The sequence below is a fragment of the Ambystoma mexicanum genome, chromosome 13, assembly GCF_040938575.1.
Source record: "Ambystoma mexicanum isolate Mex_15411 chromosome 13, UKY_AmexF1_1, whole genome shotgun sequence".
NCBI lineage: Eukaryota > Metazoa > Chordata > Amphibia > Caudata > Ambystomatidae > Ambystoma > Ambystoma mexicanum.
The window spans coordinates 361,706,589-361,716,449 of NC_090938.1; the positions used below are offsets into that span (position 1 = coordinate 361,706,589).

A 9,861-nucleotide genomic window follows, 5' to 3' on the forward strand; every position below is an offset into this window, starting at 1 on the left:
ATGATATGTTTTGAAATGTGCCTTTAAGCCTCACCATATGATAGACTGGCCTAGAGTCTTCTGTGCATTACCTTCCATTATCATCTATCATACCTTCATCACCTTACCAAGATGTATCCATTCTTTGTTCTCACTTTTCCTTGCAATCTACTTACATTTTCCAAATGTATGTTTATATATGTTGTATTTATTAACTGTGAGGTAATATGAATATAATCATTTGTGTACCTGCAGATTTCTACAGACTGACTCAATGGAGCTATCAAATGTCACCATTCAATCTGAATTCATCCTCTGGTGGCCAGCACATTTGCTACAATACCATGGCTTTCTCTTTGCAGTGACTCTGTTTGTGTACAGTTTGTGCCTTATTGGAAATATGCTCATTATCACACTCATATGTCTCGAGGCTCATCTTCAAACCCCCATGTATTTCTTCCTCGGGAACTTGTCCTTCCTTGAAATGTGCTATACATCAGTCACTGTCCCAACAATCCTGGGAGTCTTCCTCGAAAAGACAAAGCACATCTCTTTGGTTGCATGTTTGACCCAAATATATTTTCTTCATTTTTTCGGTTGCACGGAGTGCTTCCTTCTGGCACTGATGGCCTACGACCGGTATACTGCAATCTGCAAACCTCTGCATTATGGCATGATGATGAACAGGAGAGTGTGCATCCAGTTGGCTTCTCTTTGCTGGACTAGTGGATTTCTTGACTCATTGACTCTGACGCTATTGACCTCCATGTTGCCTTTTTGTGGACCATTTCAAATCAACAATTTATTCTGCGATGTTCCACCATTGCTCAAGATAGCCTGCACAGACACCAGGCTAAATGAGGTTATTCTTAGGGTAGCAGGTGGGCTTTTAGTAGTCATCCCACTGTTGTTCATCCTGTGGTCCTATTTAAATATTGTAACAACCATATGGAAGATCCCATCCATGAATGCCAAGCAAAAGGCCTTTTCTACATGCTCCTCCCACCTCACCGTTGTTGGTTTATTTTATGGGACTGTGAGCTATATGTACATGAGGCCCAATTCTGGAATTTCCACAGACTGGAACAGGCTGGTTGTTCTGGTGTACACAGTTTTAACTCCGGCCCTTAACCCCCTCATATATAGTCTCAGAAACAATGATGTCATAGAAGCCCTGAATAAAGTACTTTGCAAAATATTTCAGTGCCAAACTTTGAAAAATAATACTATTTAATTTACAAAACAATGACTAGGTTTACAGTGGCACTGTTACGCCCTATCTAATGCGCCTTTTGCCATGAGACCTAAATAGAATGAAGAACATTATAAGAGAAAATGGGCCTCATTACGAGGTTGGAGGTAGCCATGGCGCTATTAGCGCCATGGCTGCCTCCAAACTCGTTCCGACTCCGCCCTGGTGAATGGAGCAATTACCGGTCCATTGCAAGGTTGGCGGGACCGGTAATTCCGCATTTACCAGGGCCATTCCCCATTCCCATTTGAGCCCCCATAGGGCTCAATGGGAATGGGGAAGGCGCTAATAACGGTACCGCAAATTGTGGTACCGTTATTAGCTCTAGAGTCCCTTTGCGGGTCCCGTCCTTAACGCCTGAAAAAAATAGGCGTTAAGAAAGGACCCGCAAAGGGAACTCGTAGTAGGGCGGTAAGTGATTACCAGCACCGGTGCCCTTACCGGTGCAGGTAATCCCTTACTGCCCACCTCGTAATGAGACCCAATGTCTTTTTAGCATAATTCTGAATTTAAACTGTATCTGTCACTGTAGCCAGGTACCCTGACTGGTTTTGGAGTTTTGGAGGCAGAGGACAGTTACATGTCGCTCCTCTATGCAGCTCCCTTCCGCCAAGGGCAATTACCACCAGCACTCATATGTACCCCTCCTCAGATAGGAAAGCTTGACTGCCACACACGGTCACTGCAGTAAAGAAGCATGCAAACCCACAACTGATAAGCAGCTTTGCAGTCGAGGAGTTGAAGCAGCTTGCAGCGCTGCTATACTCAGGGTTAAACTGGTGTGACTAATTCCTCTGCCTTACCATGGGTACTCTCAGTGGGGAGGTCAAAGGAGTCAGAGGCCGCCACAAGCTAGTGAAAGGTGGACCTGAGGTATAGAGGTAATCCCCATACCACCCCCATTGGCTCTGCACACTAAGACAGGGGCAGTCACATGAGTCGTTAGACACCAACTAACACATTCAATGGTAAAGGGCATAGCCAAAAACCCTTGGGCCGACAGCCCTATCCCTAATAAAGGAACTTGCAGAGATACACTGCAAACCCCTAACCAGACTCAAACACTGAAGTTAGGAATTCATCTCTACCCCATTCAAAGAAAGGAGTTGGAGCATTTTGAATTCCTCAGTGAGTTCTTCGATACAAGAATTCAACAAAGGCATCAAACCAGCACAGATACAAAGTTGCGCTTAATAAGGTTATTGAATGAAAAGTATATGTCCGTGTAACTTGTGTGAGGGAGCAAACAAACATTGTTCTACCACGCATCTCTGAGATTGAAATGTTGGCAGTTCATAGCAATGAAACAATTCTATTAACAGCAACCTGCTTCCCTTGCTTACCAAAGGTTTCCCTGACTTCTCATTTACACCTTGAGTAAATAGAGAGGCACAGTTCAAAGCAGGTAATGCCAGAAGACTGCCAAAGGGTAGGGAAGGAGAGCATCCAGTAATGATTTATTGAACGGCCACTCTCAATTTAGGGAGTTCCTTCCCTCCCTGATCAAGGTGTCTGGATGACCCTAGGAAACCTAGAGTGACTAAACCTAAGTCCCTTAAACAATCAGAAAATAATCATAGGCGCCCCTCTGCGAGAACGAACACGGCTACTATATGACCTGTTCTTTGGGAAGGTACTCACTCAAGAGTCCACAGCCACACTTCAGCTCACTGTACCTTTCACAGACGGGTAATTCCCATTTGCATACCAGTCTTTGCCCCACCCAAATGGGCAGTCCAGCACCGAAAAGCTATGTCAATTCTCTTCTGAACAAGAGTACCGACTATTTGTTGATTGTTTAGGGACTTAGGTTTAGTCACCCTAAGTTTCCTAGGGTCATCCAGATGTGAACCCCTTGCTCACTGTGCTCAGAGAGGCACAGCTCCACTTCACTGATGAGGCCCAACAAGGCTGAAACCCGTCTCTGGGGCTGCTGTTGGTAATCTTGTTCAGAAGAAAATTGCCTAGCGTTTCGTGCAGGGCTGCCCATATGGGCAGGACAAAGACTGACATGCAAATAGACATTTCCCTTCTGTGAAAGGAGAGAAGAGTAGGGGGTCCTACTAACCTGTTTTCAATGTCTTCAGAGTGTGGAGGGAGAAACAATTTTAAGGTTAATGGGCACTATCATATTAGGGCGGCATCAAAGTGAATCCATTACTGTGGATAAAGAGAGAAAGAGGGGTACACATGGATGTTGGATAATTATACTTCCATGTGTCCAATAATTAGATTTATCTTTGATATAATCATTTAAAAGTTACCGTCTCTAGTAGGTAGATAATTCATCACATTTACATGAGGCGATATCCCTTATATTGGTGATTCGTAGGGGACGTTGATGTAACTACGTGGACCATGATGCATCAGTCTCTCCTATAGAGACGGAGAGAGACAGAGTAAATACTGTAATTAAATACTCATTTAAATCAAATTGTAGCTGAGAAGCGTCTAACTGTGTCACGTACATTGAGCTTAGTTGACCTTCCATTTACTAATTACCTGCAGCCTGAAGACGGGTGCTGGCATATCACTATCAAGACTCAGTTTATTCAACTGCTTTACCGCTCCCCGAAACACAATTATGTGTCGACGATGATAGTCCATGTTGTGTAGAAATGTTTACATAGCCAAAGTCACTTACCTATGTTACTAACATTGCGTAACTGCAAATGCACATAAGCCATACCTGTTTTTTTGTTCATTTGATACTGGATTTATAAGCAGCTGAAAGTGATTTTTTATTTGTTTCCTTGTGTCTCTCTTCAACAAACGCTTGTAATCATAAGTGTTTTATGAATCTGTGTTTTTATACTATTTACGTACATTGTTATATATTGATTAAAATATGTTTTTTGATACTATGCCTTTGATAAGACACATAATTAGGTGAGAATTAATATCACCTGTCGAGTAGTCTGGCTACACCAGATGTGTGGTTAAGGGGGGTAGCTGGTGGTGATATTGTTGCTTTGCTGTTTATGTTTATTCCTCAATCACGATAGCCCCCTAAAAAAGAGGAATCTCCTTGCTCAAACACTTTTTGATACCTTCTGTGAAAGGTACAGTGAGCTAAAGTGTGGCTGTGGACTTTCGAGTGGGTACCTTCCCAAAGAACATGTCATTTAGCAGTGTTCGTTCTCGCAGACTATTTTTTTTATTTTTTATTAGTGTAAATAGTATTACATCTTCATCCAATATCACCTTTATGAGGACAGCACGCTCGCAGCCTCTTTATTAAAAACACTTCCCATATTCCTCTGCCTTAATAGATAGTCTCGATGTACATAACGTGCAGATGAAAAAAAAATCCTATTGACTGAACACATTAGAAGTTGCATAGCTGCGTTTGTGCCACACACTCCTAACACAGCAAATAATGGTTCCAAACACACTCTCCTTAAATCCATAGTGACAGGGAAAATTTGCATATAATGGGCCTCATTACAGGGACGCCGGTAACCATGGCGCTTTTAGCGCCATGGTTGCCGCTGGTATTTTACCGATTCCGCCTTGGTGAATGGGGTAATTACCACCCTATTCCAAGGTCGGCGGGGCGGTAATTCCCCATTCACCAAGGCCCTTCCCCATTCCCATTTGAGACCACATAGGGCTCAATGGGAATGGGGAAGGAGCAAATAATGGTACCGATATTAGCAGTACCGTTATTTGCCATGAAGTCCCTCAGCGGGTCCCTTCCTTAACATGTGGTCTGGCCACACGTTAAGGACGGGACCCGCTGAGGGAGCTTGTAGTATGGCGCTAAGGGATTACCGGCACCGGTGCCCTTACCGGTGCCGGTAATCCCTTAGCGCAATCTGTGTAATGAGGCCCAATGTGTTAATGTTTCATTAGTAGAAGCACTCAGTGGGCATAGCCCAGATCTCGAGGTTGACCATGAGCGGGTATACCATGCTGTATGCAATGTCCCCAGTCTCATTTGTACGTACAAAGAACGCTCATAAGGGGGATTGATTTCATCCAAGAGGCTCAGTGAGTTTCCCATCGTTTTACTGCGTGGAAACTCTGGAGCATTCTTCAAGGAGGCCCATTGCCCTTCCAGCCTTTTCATAGCTTTCCTCCTTGGCTTTGCTTTTAGCTCTGTGTTGACAGAATTATTACAAATGGATGTCTTATTCCAGAGAGCTCCCTCATTCCACATATATAATAGATGCTTTATATGGGCCAACCAACCACAACTCTTTGCCCCTTCCAAAAGTAAAACATTCTTCAAAGCCTCCCGGTATGTTTACAGGCCCAGGGCAGACCATAGTCTGACCCAATAGAGTACCGGCTTGAGAGCAATCTGGTAGGCTATAGAAAAAGCACTTGTAGGTAACAAGATTAACTTTTTCAAAATCTTATTCTCAATACTTGACAATGGGACCGATTTTAGAATGACCCTGACAGCTCTGCCCCATAAGGTGCCACTGGTAAGGCCTGCTTGTCAAATAAATCCAGTGCTGGGGAGATTGCCCCTCTACCATGACTGGAAAGAAAAAGAGTATATTCCACCGCTATACTTCCCAGGCTAGCCTTAGTTGGTTGCACCAGCCCCCTGACTCATGGAACCCGAATTCCCAGGTAGTCAACAAATGTGACTTGTTCCAGCATTATGCCATTTGCCATTATTCTCAGAGGAATATTCTTCATATAGGGAGGCTTAAAGACTACAACTTTACTTTTGGCAGCATTCAATTCCAGGCCAAGCTTGCTGCACTTACTCTTAAAAATAGCCAATGATGTCTCAAGACTCCCGTCGATGTGGGCAGAATGACTGCATCATCAGAATAGAAGAGTGTAGGCCATTTCCTGTTCACAGTTCTTGGGGCATCTAGATCATTTCTAGTGCACTTATTAGGCCATGTATATAAAGTAAGAAGAGAAGGGGCACCAGGGCACATCCCTAGCGGCGCAGTCTTGAGAACTGGAATAATCCAAGCTACATCTTGGTCGTCCCAAAGCTCTAGTGTTTCTTTCAGAACTTCAATCTGGAAGTTCATATCGCTGGCAACTATACTGAATTCTCCCTCGAGTGTAAAGGGGATGCTTAATTCGGTCAGCTCTTGAAGTTTCGACATAGCTCCCCTGTCAAATTCAAACTTGGGCTGGTTATAGAAGTTAACAAGCAGGAATTGATCCACCTATTTTGTTGCCACAGAGAGGTCCTGCAGATCCGTTGAGTGGGTTCCCACATTGGTCTTCTTCCACTCCAGGTTTATATCAATCCAAATCTTCAGGCCCCCCGATGGCCTGCCCCCCCTGCCCCCAGTCGCTGGGATGGTATAGTTCACGCAACCTTGGAAATTCACAGGGTTTAGTGACCAAGTCTCCTGAAACAGCAGCACCTTATATTTTCTGGAAAAGTTACACCATTCTGGGTCATATATAACTCTATTGAATACTGCTTTATTCCAGGAGATAATCTTCATTGTGTGTTTAATCACTTCAGCACCAACTTGCCGGCTCGGTCAGGCAGCCTGTTCCAGGTTTCTTGCAGCATAGCCCCAGAGTTCTTCCACCACTTCAAACTTACTCCCCCTCTCATTATCATCATAACATACCATCAGTTTGAATCCCAGCTCAGTAAGTGCGGGTGAACAAGAACAGAATAAAGATGCAATGGCAGATGAAGTCAGTCTGATTAGTGCCCAGTTTGTGGGGCTATTCCACTTTGGTAATTCACACCTAGTAGATCCCTACTTTTAATTGATGAGAGCCACGGGATATCCTTCCAGATTGCCAATAATCTGGATCGGTTTAGCAAGGGGCTGGCATCCGCTGGAGACAAACCAATCTGACAAATTGTTCAAGGGTTATTAATGATCTCAGATCTTCCAAGGGCTTTGGGCAATTGCTTGGGTATTCTTTAAAGGAGTCCATTACAATATATTTCATTGGTAATGGGCCAAGCAGACAATTAGAGGTGAATTGAAAACTCTTTGCGTGTCATTCATAGTGCTGGTCTTTACTTTATTACCAGATCACCCAATTCTTTGCATCTGGACTGCTTGGTGCCCGCTTGCAGCCTTAGCATTGCTCTTTATCCATTTGTCAATGGGCCCCCTAAGTTCAACCTGCCTTGTGGTCCCATTTCCCAGAACTTTTGAAATGGTAATTGGAGTTGGAGAGGCAAATCGTCTGGGCTTGACAGTGCCTTTCATCTTATTGTGAACTTCAACCTCCTTGGTTTACTTAAGTTTTTTCCTTTCGCCAGCCTTTTCCCATAGCTCTTTGGCTGCCTGGGTTGGCCTGGGTCGGCAGCCTTGGAGAGACATCTCAAGGCACTCCGCCTTGATGATGTCCTCCTCTTGTGTTGCCGCTGTTATGGTTAAGGTATCCTTCTGAATAGTAGCGATGGATCGGAGGGACATCTTTTTAATTTCAAAGGCAGGGTTTTGGAAATTAAATCAATGGTAAAATTGAGTTGGAAACACAGCACATTCAAATAAAAGGCAGGGTTTGGGGGTTTGGAATGAATGGGATCATTTGTTTGGGAACACACACATTCGAATGAAAGGCAGGGTTTTTTTGGATTCCTATTTTGGGACCAGGGACACCCGTTTCCGTAAGGAAGTTAGGGGTTAGAGGAAAATAGAGTCACCCAATTACTTTTTCAGCTATAGTGACTATAACACACTGAGAATGAGATTTGCTCATTTTGAATTTTAAGAAGAATCATCCGATGATCTTTTCTACAGGGGAATTAATTATTTCCAATCAAATGGGCTAATGGTCTATGCAGTTTTGCCCCCTTGCCCACAATTTAAGGGAAAGGATTAAGGCAGGTAGTTTCCCCACACATTTGCACATTTGATAGCTTTGGGATATATCTACTTACATGGGAGATCTCTGTTATTAGCGCAGGATGCCAGACAGATTTTAGGACCTTCTCTTGGGGACAGGTAGGACTCAGCTCACACCACAGGCATGGACAGCTCAGCTATTCTTCAGCAGGGGCTAGTCAGGTTTGGCGGCTGTCTCCCTCAGATAGGGCTCCCAGTTTTCCAAGCACAAGTCTCTTTTCTTGTCCCCTTATTTCTCTCTGTGTTGCCTCCTTCTGTCTCTCTCCCCCCTCCTCTTTTTTTCTCTCTGTCTGTTTTGTCTCTCAGTCCCTTTTCTCATAGGGTGATGCTATTATATAGTACTTATGACACATCCACACTATGAATATTCCCACGCATTGGAGTGGACATTGATTTTCTCCCCGACCTCTCTAGTCCACCCTCTGTCAACCGATAGGGAAAGGGTTTTAGGAGGTCTGGATTATGGATAATGAGCACAGGAGAGAAATACATATTTTTAAAATGACATTCAAAGTTGTATTTTTGACTCTCTAAAAGTCACAACATGACAACTTATTTCAATTTACAAATAGCCACCATAAACTATATATTTTCCGATTCAGCGATTTATGCCGGGTCTAGGGACACTGCTTTGACCGTGACATGACCTTCCTGGAGTGAGCTATCATCGTTTACAGTTTATTTATAGACCCAAATAGTTATGAACATCAAACTTCACAAAATGCATATTAATCCTACTTTCTATCAGCTCACAAAGTTTTGGATTTCTGTCATTTATAGGAGAGTCACAATCCCATTTGTATCTCTATCTCAAATAACACACATTGGGCCTCATTAGGACCCAGGCGGTAAGGGGTTTACAGCGGCGTAAACAGCGCCGACCCTTACCGCCTGATTCCGAGGTCCCTTAGCGCCATGGAGGATTTAACACCTGCTTTTAGCAGGTGTTAAAATCCATGGCGCTAAGGGACCTTGTTGTTAATTACGCCACCGTAATTTACGGTGGCGGAATTAACGCCTTCCCCACTCCCATTATGCCCTATGGGGCAAAAATGGGAATGGGGAAGGGTAAATGGGTTAATGGGGACTTACCGCCCCGCCAACCTCGGAATGGGGCGGTAAATCCGCCAACCACCATGGCGTAAACGTAGTTTACGCCATGGTGGTAAAGGTACGACCCAGGCGGTAATTTACCGCCTGGGTCGTAATGAGGCCCATTGCATGATTGACATAGAATTTACAGGCTTTTTGTGTTCTGTAATATAAGTCCTGGATGAGCTTACTGGGATGCACAATTCTCTTTTTATCAAGAAAATTAAGTCACATGTTATTCCTTAGCAATATATTTATATAGAAGTATATAGTTTCACGTTTCAGAAAACCCAGTCAGTTTCATTTCTCCAAAGTCACATGACCTGGATATCTGATTGGCTCCATGTTATTCCAGCTCAGCAATTTAGTCGATTAGGCCTGTTTGAAGCTGGTGACCTGTTTATTGGGATTGTAAAAGTAGTCTGAAAGGTCATGCCAGTATTCCCTTATCTGACCTCTCCCATGGATTTGATCTTGCAAATGTATTTTCTTGCATTTTAGCCAGCCTTGGAACCCACCAGGGCTGCACTACTGTCACACACTGACCAAAGCCCTCTAGGGTCAGTTATTCAGATACACAGTGCAGCAGTTGAGTGGGGGATGCTGCAAAATGAGACCACATGCACAATCTGAAAGAAATGGCTTTTTAAATCACAAGCATATGTTTTACATGTAAAATATTTTACATTGTATCCTGGCCTCCGGTGCACACGAATATCCCCACTCAGGGAT

General features: G+C 43.8%; 1 protein-coding gene across 1 annotated transcript; it reads left to right on the forward strand.

The window, feature by feature from the left end:
- Positions 1-253: 253 nt before the first annotated feature.
- Positions 254-1,213, forward strand: LOC138520359 (olfactory receptor 10C1-like). Its single transcript, XM_069632772.1, has one exon. It carries the CDS (start codon positions 254-256, stop codon positions 1,211-1,213), a length of 960 nt encoding a protein of 319 aa, XP_069488873.1.
- The last annotated feature ends 8,648 nt before the right edge of the window (positions 1,214-9,861 follow it).

Coding starts and splice junctions, on each gene's coding strand:
- LOC138520359 (XM_069632772.1), top strand. CDS start 254: ATGGAGCTATCAAATGTCACCATTCAATCTGAATTCATCCTCTGGTGG.